At 43.2% G+C, this 13,757-nt stretch overlaps 1 protein-coding gene across 1 annotated transcript in view; it reads left to right on the top strand.

The window, feature by feature from the left end:
* The first annotated feature begins 6,089 nt into the window (after nucleotides 1–6,089).
* dicer1 (dicer 1, ribonuclease type III) overlaps nucleotides 6,090–13,757 on the top strand; it is a 31,711-nt gene continuing 24,043 nt past the window's right edge. The window contains exons 1-10 of the mRNA XM_031740371.2: nucleotides 6,090–6,336; nucleotides 8,389–8,493; nucleotides 8,640–8,840; nucleotides 9,447–9,609; nucleotides 9,700–9,830; nucleotides 10,561–10,695; nucleotides 10,800–10,960; nucleotides 11,572–11,740; nucleotides 12,351–12,823; nucleotides 13,353–13,485. Coding sequence (XP_031596231.2) covers nucleotides 8,727–8,840; nucleotides 9,447–9,609; nucleotides 9,700–9,830; nucleotides 10,561–10,695; nucleotides 10,800–10,960; nucleotides 11,572–11,740; nucleotides 12,351–12,823; nucleotides 13,353–13,485 — 1,479 coding nt within the window. The 5' untranslated portion in view covers nucleotides 6,090–6,336; nucleotides 8,389–8,493; nucleotides 8,640–8,726. The remainder of the gene's footprint in view (nucleotides 6,337–8,388; nucleotides 8,494–8,639; nucleotides 8,841–9,446; nucleotides 9,610–9,699; nucleotides 9,831–10,560; nucleotides 10,696–10,799; nucleotides 10,961–11,571; nucleotides 11,741–12,350; nucleotides 12,824–13,352; nucleotides 13,486–13,757) is intronic.

Below are 13,757 nucleotides of genomic sequence, written 5' to 3'. Positions count from 1 at the left end.
TGTCTCTGACTGGCTGGAGAGGCTTTTATTGCAAATACATCCTATCTGGAAGATCTGTTTCTTGTGATGTTGCTTCCTGCTTTTATGATCCTTTTGGTCAGCAGGAGCACACACACATTCTCACATAACACACACACACACACACACACACACACACACACACACACACACACACACACACACACACACACACACACACATACAGTGCCTTGTCTTAGAACCATTTGGAGGGTTTTATGGTGGGCATTGTTTTGCTGTGATGTGTATTGTGTGAACTGTTTTCCCAATAAAAGGCAGCAAGTGGAGGCCGTCGTTGGGGTCATTCGTAATGAGATTCGAAGTGCGTTTCTGAGATACCGACGAGGCCTCCCTTGCAAGTAAATCGATCGATCGCTGACTGTCTTGTTTTCTTCACAATGAATAAGTCTGTAAACCAGCGGGGCTTGTGGAAACACAGACCCAACAGAACACATGTGGAATTATGTTGTAAACAAAAAAGTGTGAAATTACTCAAAAAAGTTTTATATTTTAGATTCTTCAAAATAGCCACCCCTTTGCTTTGATTACTGCTTTGCGCACTGTTGCCATTCTCTCGATGAGCTTCATGAGGTCGTCATGTGAAATGGTTTTCCAAAAGTCTTGAAGGAGTTCCCAGAGATGCTCAGCACTTGTTGGCCCTTTTGCCTTCACTGAGCGGTCTATGTCATCCCAAAATATCTTGATTGGGTTTAGGTCAGATGACTGTGGAGGCCAGGACATCTGGCACAGCACTCCATCACTCTCCTTCTTGGTAAATTAGCCTTTACACAGCCTCGAGATGTGTTTGGGGTCATTGTCCTGTTAAAAAAATAAATGATGGTTTAACTAAATGCCAACTGGATGGGATGGCATGTTGCTGCAGGATGCTGTGGTAGCCATGCTGGTTCAGTTTGGAATGAATCCCCAAAGCCCCCTCACACCATTACACCTCCTCCTACATGCTTCATGGTGGGAACCATGCATGTAGAGACCATCCATTCACCTTTTCTACATCGCACAAAGACACAGCAGGTGGAACCAAAGATCTCAAATTTGGACTCATCTAAACCAAAGCATCTCATTGTCCATTCCCTTTTGTTTCTTGGCCCAAACAAATCTCTTCTGCTTGTTTATTTTCCTTAGTCGTGGTTTCTTAGCAGCTACTTGACCATAAACGTCTGATTTGCACAGTGTCTTCTGAACAGTTGATGTAACGGTATGTCGCTACTGTGGAACTCTGTGTGCCATTTATCTGGGCTCTAATCTGAGGTGCTGTTAACCTGCAATTTCTGAGGCTAGTGATTAATATTTCCTCAGCAGCAGAGGTGACTCTTGGTCTTCCTTTCCTCTGGCGGTTCGCATGTCCGCCTCATGCCAGCAACTTTCCAAGTCTTTAATGGATGTGTAATGTTTTATCATTAATAGTGAAAAAAGTATATTTCAGTAAAGCTTTGGAAAAATGAGAAGGATGAGACATTTTAAATAACACACATTTAAATGATCTTTTGGATCTGGTTCTGGGTCGACCTACTGAGACTGATTTATATGTTTCAGTGGAAAATGTGTCAAGGCTGAGACTTTGAATGCTGAGCCATTCCAAATATTGTTTCACACAACAAATAAGTGAATCTCAGTCTGTGAACACATTTTAATATGAAGTGTTCAGATCACATACGTTCTGTAGCTGCATTTGAATCGTTACTATAACCCATTTTAGTTCAGTATGGCTGGTGTGATAACACTGCAAGATGGTTTGTATTAACAAATTACTTTCAAGAATAAGCAGTCAATCAAAAAAAAACAAAAATAAAAAAATAATAAAAAAATAAAAAAATAATTGGCAACAGGTAGACTCTTTAACAGAACAGACCTTGCCGCCATCTGGAGGATGTTATGTAACATAGTCCAAAAAATGGTAGAGGGTACAACAGATTATGTACATATAATGGAGGAGTAGGTGGCGACCAAATCACAGCAACAAGACAACTGAATGTTGTATATCCTTTCATCAACTGTACACAAATATGACCTCTAGTGAGCTGGAAATGAAAATGTATTTTTTATAACACTTTTAACACACTATCACAGTCAGCAGAAGCAGACTGAGTGGAGTTTGAAAAGTGGACCCAAACGCAGACACTTGGAAAAAAAACCTGTAATTTAACAAAAGGTGAGCCGTTTACTGAAGGCTGATTCCCCAAACTGGACATGAGTAACATGAATACCTGAGACATGAAACCTGGAAACATGGCGCGAAACACAGCAGACGACCTGACGAAGAATGAATGAAAACTCACAGACTATATACAGACAGAAGCTGTAGGAGAAGCCGAGGAAACAGCTAATACAAATGAACATGACACCAGGGGAAGCATAACTTAATACATTGAACCTTGAACATGAGAGTGTCACAATAAAAAAGGAAGCACGCAGACTTAGACACACGGACTTGACATGGTGATAGTTAAGGAGAGGATGAGAGAGGAAGCAAGGGAACATGGATAAACATGACAGACAGAGGAGACATGGAATGAATACAAGCAAGGGGGGACATGGGAACAGAAAAGGGAGACATGCACATAAACACAAAAACAGAGATGGACACAGAGGAAAGAGACACAAGGGGGAACCAAATGGACAAGGGGATTACACATGACAATCAGGGGAGATCACGGGAGACAAAGACATCCCTGAAACACACAAAGGGTGAGGGAGGCTAAAACACAGGGGACTTGACAGACTTGCACACTGAAGACACCATGACACCATAGCCAACATAGTGGGGAAGACACAGACCTGGGACGAAGCTAGACAGACGAAAACTAATTAGGGAAACAGAACTCACTATCAACAGAACTAAATGAAGCCTAAACTATACAAACAGGCAAAATGGGTCAGAAGGCCACCTGGGGCCACCTGGGGCCGACCGCTGGGCCAGTGGGGGCAGAGCAGGCGTGGCTGAAGACTTTCCGGCGGCTTGGCAGACTAGGCAGACATGGCAGGCGCTGGGTCTGGCATTGCAGTGACAGGACCAGATGAGGCAGGACCAGACGACGTGACAACGCGTGTGGGAGATGGAGCTGGACCAGATGGTGGTCCAGCCAGATGGTGGTAGATGGTGGTAGATGGTGGAAGCCGCAGGTGGTGGAGCTGCAGGCGGTGGCTGGACGGGCTCTCCAGAGCTGCCAGCGGACAAGAGGAAGTGCTGGACAGCCTCTCCTGAGCCCCCAGCTGCTGAGAAGGGATGCTGGACAGGCTCATCTGAGCCTCCAGTTGGTGTAGCAGGATGTTCAACAGGCTCATCCGAGCCTCCAGCTGGCGTAGCAAGATGTTGGACAGGTTTGGCTGAGCCTCCCAGCTGAGACATGAATGGGTGCAGGCACCTGCCGAACACTAGCCACCCCCACCCAAAAGATTGGTACGGGTGCAGAGCTCAGCTGTGCCCTTGCTGGCCTCACCCTAGGAACCGGCGTGGGTGCAGGAGCCTAAGGAGTAGGTACGGGTACAGAAGAAGGATGGGTTGAAGCTACCCTGACCCTGGGAGCTGGGACTGGCACAAGTACTGGCTGGACGCCCGCTGTTTCCACCCAGAAATCAGACACGGGTGTGAGGACCAGCGCTGCCTCAGCTGCCCTGGGAACAGGAGTAGCGACCAGAAACATATTTCTTTGAGGCACTGACAGGGGAGTGATGCCAGAAATCTTTCATTTTGAGTGTGAGACACTGTCCATGTTTTCCTTAGTTGCTCTTTCAGGAGAGCTAAACACAGTTCTTTCAGTCTCAAAGCATGACTCGGACAGAGTTTCAGTCTTGGAAGGGGGCAGAAAAACGGTCTTAATATCATTGTCCAGGGAAACTACTTAAAAGTTCATAATCAGTTTCAGCCACACAAGACCTAGCCACAGCATGGAAACATTCTCTAAAAGTCTATAACTCAGTCTGAGAAACTGTTATAGTAGGCTCAGTGTTACGGTTTGCGGGGCAAGCCGTGTGTAAATATTAAAGGACCCAAGATGCAGGCAGCTTCTATAGTGAGCGAGCTTTATTAATATGAAAGGAGAAACAAACAGGAAAGTGGTGGGCATAAACCAAAACCTAAGAATTACCTAAACTGGGAAAAGCTAAGCAAAAACAAACCTGAAACCACAAAACAGAGATGCAGGGAGATGCAGAAAGATACGGGGAAACCACACAGGATGACAGAAGGAGATACACAGACGAACCAGCAACAGGCAGGAGAACACACAGGGCTTAAATTCTCACAGGGGTAATCATGGGATGGGAGACAGGAGGGAGACACGGACACAACGAGACAAGGGGAAGTGAAACTAGAAACACAGACCTTCAAAATAAAACAGGAAACACACCGACTGAACTCTACACATGCACACTTAACACGGACTGGGGAGACAACCCAAAATAAACAAAACCACAGAATATTAATAAATTTAAACATAAACATGGAGTCCACAGAATCTGGACGACAGACACTCAGTGACTAGACTCGCAGACAACTGCTGGGCACCAGCTGTGCTCACCTGAAGTGTTATGAAGCTCTTTAAACTACAAGTCACATTTAAAAATAAATTCATTTACTTTATTCTATGTACTTGAATTACTTTGTCTACCTCACACCAATAGTCAATTTAGAATCACCAATTAATCTAGCATATTTGACCTAGAATGTCTTTGGTATGTGGTGGGAAACACCTGTTCTCCTCTACAATGTATTCCAAAGAAGCACAGGGAGAACATGAAGATTAAAAAAAATACCTCCAAAATGTCACCTCGGTGAAAAAATAAGAGAATGATATCAAGTAAAACCTCTCAGTGTGTAGTATATGATAATGATTTTTTTTTAGAAGACTAGAGATGTTGTGTCTGGAAACTGATCAAATGTCTGTTTCAGTTATGCTTTAGGAGACTTTGTCTCCTAATGCTCTCATGACCAATGGGACCGCTTTTTTTTTTTACTTGCTACATCTGCCCCAGTTGTTTCTTCAGTCCCTGGTACTCTTTTGTGCTCCTTCTTTTTGATGTTGCTCTCCACTGGGATTGCCACATCTATCATATCTGCAGTCTTCTTGTCAACCATCACAATGTGGTTGGTTGGACAGCAGCTACTTGTCTTCCTGGAACTTGATGTCCCACAGGACCTTAGCCCCTCAACTATCTTTGTAGCTGTCTTCCATTGGAGCTTGGCACAAATGCTCAACTACATTATCCCAGCCACTTGGTTGTACCTCTCAATGTATCTCAATGTCTCAGCTTGCATCTCACACCCTTCTACTGTGTGTTGGATAGTCTCCGGGGCACCGTTGTACAGTCTGCAACATGGTCCTGTTCCCAAGTTCCAATAGGAGACACTACCGAAGATGGTTAAAAATTGGACAAGGAGCAGGAGACCAAAGATATGGTAAGCCTAGCAGATAACAACATCACAAAGGAGGAGGATGAGAACATACAGAAGTACAAGGGGCCAAATGAACACACACACATATTGATAGACAAAGGGTGAATCAGAGCGGAATCCTACATATTCTATATGTCTCTTCCCATTGCTTTTCTTAGTTTTGATATTACTATCATTTTTTTCCCCACAAAAAAACAAAACAAAAAACAAACAAACAGCAAATCCTGAATGATAGATTTTTTTTAATGTTACTTTTATTTAATATCCATTGGTATGGCTCAGCAGTAGAGAAGGTTTGGTACCTTTCACCCACTGAAAACATTTGTTAAGATGTGAAAGCAACAGTTTGATGCAATATCAAGTAAGAATCAGGAACACAGCATTTGGTGACATGAGTTTGCTGTCAGGGTTTTGTTAAAAGAAACCAGTAGCTGGGCTTCTGCTTGCCTGAATGCTGTCATTGCATCCTGTTTTCACTTACATTTCGCACAGACTTATTTATTTATAGTCTAAATAGTAGTAACGATTAATCCAACAGCAAAATGAAATATGTATAATCTGTAAACTGGACAGCGTCAGGTTCAGTGTCACAGGTGTTCAGTATTGCTTTGGTCTAGTTAAGTCCGTTAGTGGTTTCCTGTCTGAGATGATCGGGGGGGACCTCCACACTTCGTGCTCGGTACGGGGACTGCTATTCTGGTTCGCGTTAGTAGACTGGTGCGCCACTCTTTGACTAGCGGTTGCGTAGCTTACGTGAATGTTTTGTCGTAGCAGAGGCCCAGGTAAAAGGAAGTGGTCCCCCGTGGACGAGTAGCTACTAAATCGGGACGAGAGTAAATGGCACTTAAAATATTCAGCGAATGAGTTTAAGCTAATCGAGGTGATCATCAGAAAAGCATCCAGTGGTGAGTTTATAGTCGAGTTGCTTGATTCTTCTTTGTGAAATACTGCTGTGGTGTTTGGCCTCGCTAGCTGTTAGCTAGCTGGCTGACATGATGATGGTGCATGGTGGCCGCAGTAACCGTACAGATGTTGCACTACATTTAACGCTGTAAATTTCAAGTGAAGACATGGGTCAGATTCGCCTGTAGCGCAGAGTCAATGCCAGGAAAAACACACAGCCAGGCCAGTTACCGCAGCAGCACACAGGCCCAGTCTTTCATTTGTCGTGTGCTAGGCATGCTACGTTCACTTACTGTTTTGGCCGCTGTGAAAAGGTTTTCATTGCAATTTTACAAGTCTCTGCTCAATCGGCAACGGTTTGTACAATGCTAACGGATTCTTAGAGACGTCTGATTCTTTACATCATAGTGTAAGACAGCATTACGTAAATAAGTTGTTTTTTGTAATATGGCACACTTAGCAGTAGCTATCGCTGTACTCTGATAGCAGTTTTCAGGCCAGGGACCTTAAAGTTCTCGCTTTCTTCTAGTACATTTTTTAAACCACCAGTATTCAAATGTTTACTCTAATTTAATGTCGAGTCCGTGTGCATCAGCTCGACTGGTTGTCTGAAGGTGTTCGGTGGAAATGTGACATTTAGCTGCTAACTAGCCAGCCAACACACATTGTGCTCTTTGCCACTTGCTGACAACTGGAGAAATGCCAGAGTTCGGCCTTGGATTTAACGTAATATAGAACCTGGGAGGTGGACTTTAATTTGATCAAATATTGATAAAACTGGGACAGCATGGCGGTTAGCACTGTTGCTCATAACAAGAGAGTCCTGGTTCAAATTCACCATCTGGCCTTACTGTGTAGAGTCTGCGTGGGCTCTCCTCCCACCGTCCAAAGACTTGCAGTTAGTGGGGTTGGGTTAACTGGTGATTTTAAATTGCCCATAGCTGTGATTGGCGACATGTTCAGCCACCTCTTGCCCTAAGGCAGCTGGGATGGGCACCAGCCCACCGCAACCCTGAAGTGGATAATCAGAAGAAAAAGATGTTTTGCGATTTACCACCACCTTTTCAACAGCAAATTATATTTTTAATATATATTCTATTTTTTGGCTGCAAAAAGAGATTGTCACGCACACCAAAGTGCTACTAAAACTTCCCATAAGATAGAGTCAGTCTGCGAAATCTGTTAATCGTGCATGTGTGACAAAGACTCAGACTGATAGCAACATGTTGGCAGTCTGTTTCCTTTGGTAACTTAGACAGCAATTATTTGCTTTAACAATCTCTCTCTGCGAATGACTGCTGTCAGTCTAATTTAGAAAAATTGCCTCTTATCAGGCAACCTGTGCAATTGCCTTGTTCAGAAGTGGTTGTGAGTGGGCCACACCCACTGATATATTTTTTTTACATTTTTATTATTAATTTTTCATTTTTGTGCAGGTTAACACGTTAGCTTTCTCAATTTTGTGATCCAAACAGTTAGCACTATGCGCCTGTGTGTTTGCATCTGTGTGGCCATCTTTGAGGTGGACTTTGTCCCATGATAAGCCACACAGAGGTCCACAGTTGGTTTATAAATGCTACCGAATTTGAGCTGCTTCCTTCTTTCTTTCTTTCTTTCTTTCTTTTTTTTTTTTTTTTTTGTACCTGCATGTTGACATCTTGTATATGAAATGTTGAGGCTTCCAGCATTTGAGTTACCAGTGTGGTCTGCTTTAATTTGAAACACTTACTAGATTTGTGTATGTGAAAGACCTCACCTCAGACCTGTTATATCAGGTTGTAATCTTTTAAATTGCAAGCAAATGTGAACTGCTTCATTTACAGCAAGAAATGCTTGCTGCACCAAGCAGACTGCTGGGAATGGTTATAGCTGCCAGGGCTGAACAGCCTTCAGGCAAGCGTCAGGTGGTCTGGTGACGATTTCATGTTTAAGATGTGTTGAAAAGTAGTTGATCGATGGATCAGAATAAATGATTCTCATTTATAGATTATCTGAATCTTAATGACTGAGCTATGTTTGAAATACATGGTGATAACAATGTTTTAATTTCTCAGGTCTGTTTTGAGCCAAATGTGGGGAAGCATTAGGAGCTGAAGATATATTTTATGATGAAGCCCAGATTAACATTTGTCTGCCTAGCCCACGTGTCTCTTTTATCAGTAAGTATTTATTTATGTTTGCATTTTCCAACATATTGTTAGCCATTCTGAAGTCTTAAATTTAACTGCTTTATACCTGAAAACACCCTAATGTTATGTCTGTCATTTGCAGCACCCTAACAAAATATTTTCATGTCCATTGCCAGTGAACTGTTGAAAAGAAGAGGATGATGAAATGAGATAAAGTGGACGACTGGAGGAGCCTAGCCCCCTCACCTCCACCAGTTTGAAGCATGGCTGGCCTACAGCTTGTTACCCCTGCCACCTCACCCATGGGGCCTTTCTTTGGTCTTCCATGGCAGCAGGAGGCTATTCATGATAACATTTATACACCTAGAAAATATCAGGCAAGAAGGCTACAATTCATGAGCATTTGAGTGGTCATTTATTACTGCTGATTTTCTGTATGTCTTATTATTATCTTTGTTTTAACTGATAAGACAAAATAATAATGGCTCTAGTGCAGTCAACTCTATCTTTGGTCATTATTCTGTGGTTTTCTGAGCAATGTCCTGAGCACAGGATGAGCATGGAAGGCAAACGACCACATTTGCTGTCAGGAACAAAGCTCAGCTGTTCTGAAGATATGCTGGCAGACATCACTGATGTTGTACAAAGCACAAACTTATGCAAATGTGCTCCAAGTATGATACGTCTTTCTACCAGTAGCAAAAAAACTGAACAAGAAGCATAAGCGGCTAAGCAGGCATTCAATGACCTTAGCAGAGGTATAGCCACAGGACTAGGATAGGTTAGCAGGCAGCCACTTAACTGCACAAACCTGTCAATGAAAAGCAATAAGACTAACACCTTTGTTTTGTAATTAACAAGGGAAAGTGAAGACTTGGAGGTTTCATTTGAATGTGCCAGATTTTGCCATATAGACTTTTTTTTTTTTTTTATCTGTAAGTAATCCAGTACTGTGAATGTGAAATGTGAAACTGCCTCCACAGGTTGAACTTCTTGAAGCAGCTCTTGAACGCAATACCATCGTCTGCTTGAATACTGGCTCAGGGAAGACCTTCATTGCAGTACTTCTAACAAAAGAGCTCTCCCACCAAATACGTGGACCTTACCAAGAAAACGCGAAGAGGACTGTTTTTCTAGTGAACACAGGTACCTGTGCCAGAAATGTATTCAGCTGGTGTGACATTGTGCTTGATTTTTGTCTGTGCGCCGTTCTGTATCTCTGCTCTGTGTCCACAGCTTCTTCTGTAGTTCAGCAAGCAGCTGCAGTCAGGACTCACTCTGACCTCAGTGTGGGAGAGTATACAGATCTGGAGGAGACCTTAGTGTGGACTGACCAACGGTGGAGTCGAGAGATAATAGAAAATCAGGTGTGCTTAAGCTGATGCTAGTTGCATGCTGGGATGCTCTTACAAGTTTGTCTTCCTTTACACACAGACTTGGAGAGTAAAACAAACTGTATGAAGGGCGATACTGGTTAGATATAATATGTCTGATTGTTGATCTTTTTGTTTTTTCACCCTTGTAACATATTTATACAAACTAATTGTGTTAGCTCCTTTCAGTGTACTCCCTTTGAATGTACACAATATAAAACTGGGTCCCATCTAAACACAGATGGAACTTAAACTTTGGTCATTATTGTTCCTGAATGTCATCACATTCACATAATAAGCCAACAGCATCCAGTTAAGCGAATATTGTCTGATGCCAGTGTTTGAAGCACAATTACTCTGTGTCATGATAAAAATAATATCTGTAGTTGGATTTCTTTTTCATACCTTTAAACACTGACTTAACTGGCATGGTAAGCCCAGCACTCTGTTTCCCTTCATACTGCAGGCGGACTCTAAATCCCCCAGTGTACTTTCCCCGTGTGTGATTTCACTGGGGTCTGCTTGGGACAGAGTGATAATTTTGTCATTAGATCGTGAGTGCGAGGGTAATTGCAGACGTTTTTTTGTTTTTTGGTGACACTTCAGATTTGGCTGTGGACAATTTACATTACCTGATAGATAGATAGATAGATAGATAGATAGATAGATATGTACTCACTGTTGGTAGTAATCTCTTCTGTTGTCCTTGTCAACTTTCTGTAAGGTGCTGGTCATGACTTGCCACATATTCCTTCATGTTCTGAAGAATAAAATCTTACCATTGTCGAAAATCAACTTGGTGGTGTTTGATGACTGCCACCTGGCCATCACAGACCACCCTTACTGTCAGATAATGAAGGTGAGATTGTAGTCTTTAAGGAAATGGGATTACGTTTATTGTAATAGTGGCAGAGAATCATGCAGAATCATTGTGAATGAGCTGGCTGTCCTCTGTGTGTACAGCTGTTTGAGGGCTGCTCCTGCACTCCTCGTATCCTCGGTCTCACAGCTTCCATTCTGAATGGAAAGTGTGACCCATCAGAACTGGAGCAGAAGATTCAGAATCTGGAAAGAATCCTTAAGAGCAATGCTGAAACTGCCACCGATCTTGTGGTCCTGGACAGGTAAGCGTTATAACTGCGTGCATTTGACACTTCCTCGACTTGAGGCCCTTTCACATAGCATGCGCTGTGGTGGGCATGAGGTTCAGCAAAAATTTGCTTTGACTGGCCACTAGCAGGTTTATACTGCTGTGTGTCTGTTTTTTTTTGTTTTTGTTTGTTTGTTTGTTTGTTTGTTTGTTTTAAACAAAAAAATAGGCTTAGGGTTATAATTAGGGATGGGAATCGGATTCTCTACAAGAACTGGTTCCCCGTAGTCCAGTTCCTTGGAATTGTTAGTGCTTCTCGGTTCTTGCGCTCTCGCTACAATCAGCTGATTTCAGTTCACATGTCAGAGGAGGAAAATAGTGGAGTGGTCTATAGCCTCAATATAGACATTACTTTTATTTTTATTGCGGCTAAGCCAGCTGCTGCTGGACTTCAACAGGTAACAAACTGATGACCATTCAGCGTTTCTACCCCTACCCTACTACCCCTGTAGCCTTGTGTAGCTCAGGTGGTAGAGCAGGTCGCCTACTAACCTGAAGGTTCGTGGTTCGATTCCAGTCTGCATGCCAGTAATGAAAACCAGTAATGGTGGCAGTGAAATGCTCACATACAGTGTCATGTTTTAGATACGCCTCTCAGCCAAGAGAAGTGGTGTTGGACTGCGGTTCCTATGTGGACAAGAGTGGCCTCTCCTCCCGTTTGCAGGCTGAACTCAATGAAGCTCTTCACTTCCTGAATGACTGCAACATATCTGTGGTCAAGGAGGACCGTGATCCCACATTCATCTCCAAACAGGTCAGAGTTCCAAAGGTTTTCTGCCTTTTAAAATGTATTTTTTCTTCATCTGAGTTTTTTGTGTCCTACGGTTAATTACTTCATCTTACTGTGGAGGTGGTTTCTGTGCCTCTCACTAACAGCAGAAAAGACCAGCACCATGTTTCTTTGCCACACTTTTTACCCCTCAGCCGTAAAATGTTGCAGTATTGTTATCACCAAGCCGAAACTGATACCATACAAGAAGGCTAAGGGGTACCACTGGCTGCTGCCAGTATTGTTGAATTCATCAGTGAGAGAATAATGGTCATCATCTCTGGATAAGGAATAATAATAATGATAGTATCAATATAAGGATTTATAAATGTCAGCAAACTCCTGGGGGGAGGTTGCTAAAAAAGTCATAATGAATGTGAGGAGATGTACATCTGTGATTTCACCATGAATGTGGTATACGTGAAAGGATTTTGTAATTTGCCATGCGTGTTAAGGGGATTTTTACTGGTGGCTTTCCAGCCACGATGCTGGAAAAATGTCCCCAGAAAAGGTTTTAAAATTACAAGTAGAAAGGTGAGCTGCAGAACAGCCTACTCTTTGAACTTGTTGTTCATACTGTGCCCTTCCCGTCCAGGTCCTCAATGACTGCCGGGCCGTACTGCAGGTGCTGGGGCCCTGGTGTGCAGATAAGGCAGCAGGCATAATGGTGCGCGAGCTTCAGAAGTACATCAAACATGAGCAGGAGGAGCTCAGCCGCAAGTTTCTACTCTTCACGGACACTATTCTGCGCAAAGTGCACGCTCTCTGTGAGGAGCACTTCTCCCCCGCCTGCCTGGACCTCAAGTTTGTCACGCCAAAGGTCCTACGGCTGCTTGAGATCCTGCACGAATACAAGCCGTTTGAGCGGCAGCAGTTTGAAAGTGTGGAGTGGTACAACAACCGCAACCAGGACAACTACGTGTCCTGGAGCGACTCTGAGGATGAAGATGAGGATGAAGAGGTGGAAGCCAAAGAGAGGCCTGAAGCTAACTTTCCCTCTCCATTCACCAATATCCTGTGTGGAATCATCTTTGTGGAGAGGCGTTATACAGCTGTTGTCCTCAATCGGTAAGGACTTGAATAATAGCTGCAGTGGAGAGAATGGTGTTATTTTATGTGTCTGTCAGTCAGTGCTGCAGACATCAAAAGGAAACTGGAGTAATACCAGCAGGAGAGAGCACTGACTCGGGGTTAATCTGCCTGTCATAGTCTGTAATTAGTGGACATAAGTCATCATACAAAATTTGTCTGGGTTTTTACAATTTTTTTTTTTTAGGTGTGTTTTTAAAGCAGCTGAGTGCAACAGTGAGGCAAAATAAGACACAGTGGCTAGCTTAACTGTCGAAGCTTTGGGATTAAAAAAAAATGGGTGTTTAGAGCCAGTGAGTATCTTAAGGTACCAAAATACACTTTCTGTTCTTACTTTGGTGGCTGAGCGATAGGGGCGCGTGGTGAGCATGAACACACCCTCTAAATCGTCAGTGCAACAGGAGGTGGTGATAAATCATAAAAGTTTGGAAAGATGGCGCCTCTTGTTTGACTGACTGCATGTTTTTGTCCTTGGTGAGTTATCACTGACACTCCTTCTGTTCTCCAGTCTTATCAAGGAGGCAGGGAAGCAGGACCCAGAGCTTGCTTATATAAGCAGCAACTTCATCACAGGCCACAGTATTGGCAAGAACCAGGCACGCAACAAGCAAATGGAGGTGGAGTTCAGGAAGCAAGAGGAGGTAACTGAGCTTCTCAGTGGTGTGGCACTCTATGAAAAGTGTAACTATTTCTAAAGAGTTATTCTGACCTTGGAACAGGTCCTAAAAATTTATTTGGAGTTATTTAATTGTTTTCTCTAATCCTGTGAGCTAGCACTTGTGGTTGTGTGCACAGTGAGCACCATGGCAACAACACTTTCTCTTTCCAGACTATTCTCGATCAGGTGCTTTTCGGAAATGGCCAGATTCTGCACGTTGTGCTCCTGGTCTCCGGGTTCTGCCACTGAATCTGA

Source organism: Oreochromis aureus, linkage group 19 (genome assembly GCF_013358895.1).
Source record: "Oreochromis aureus strain Israel breed Guangdong linkage group 19, ZZ_aureus, whole genome shotgun sequence".
Lineage (NCBI taxonomy): Eukaryota > Metazoa > Chordata > Actinopteri > Cichliformes > Cichlidae > Oreochromis > Oreochromis aureus.
Note: the sequence above shows the minus strand (reverse complement) of the source record. Positions and strands in the feature narration are given on the sequence as shown.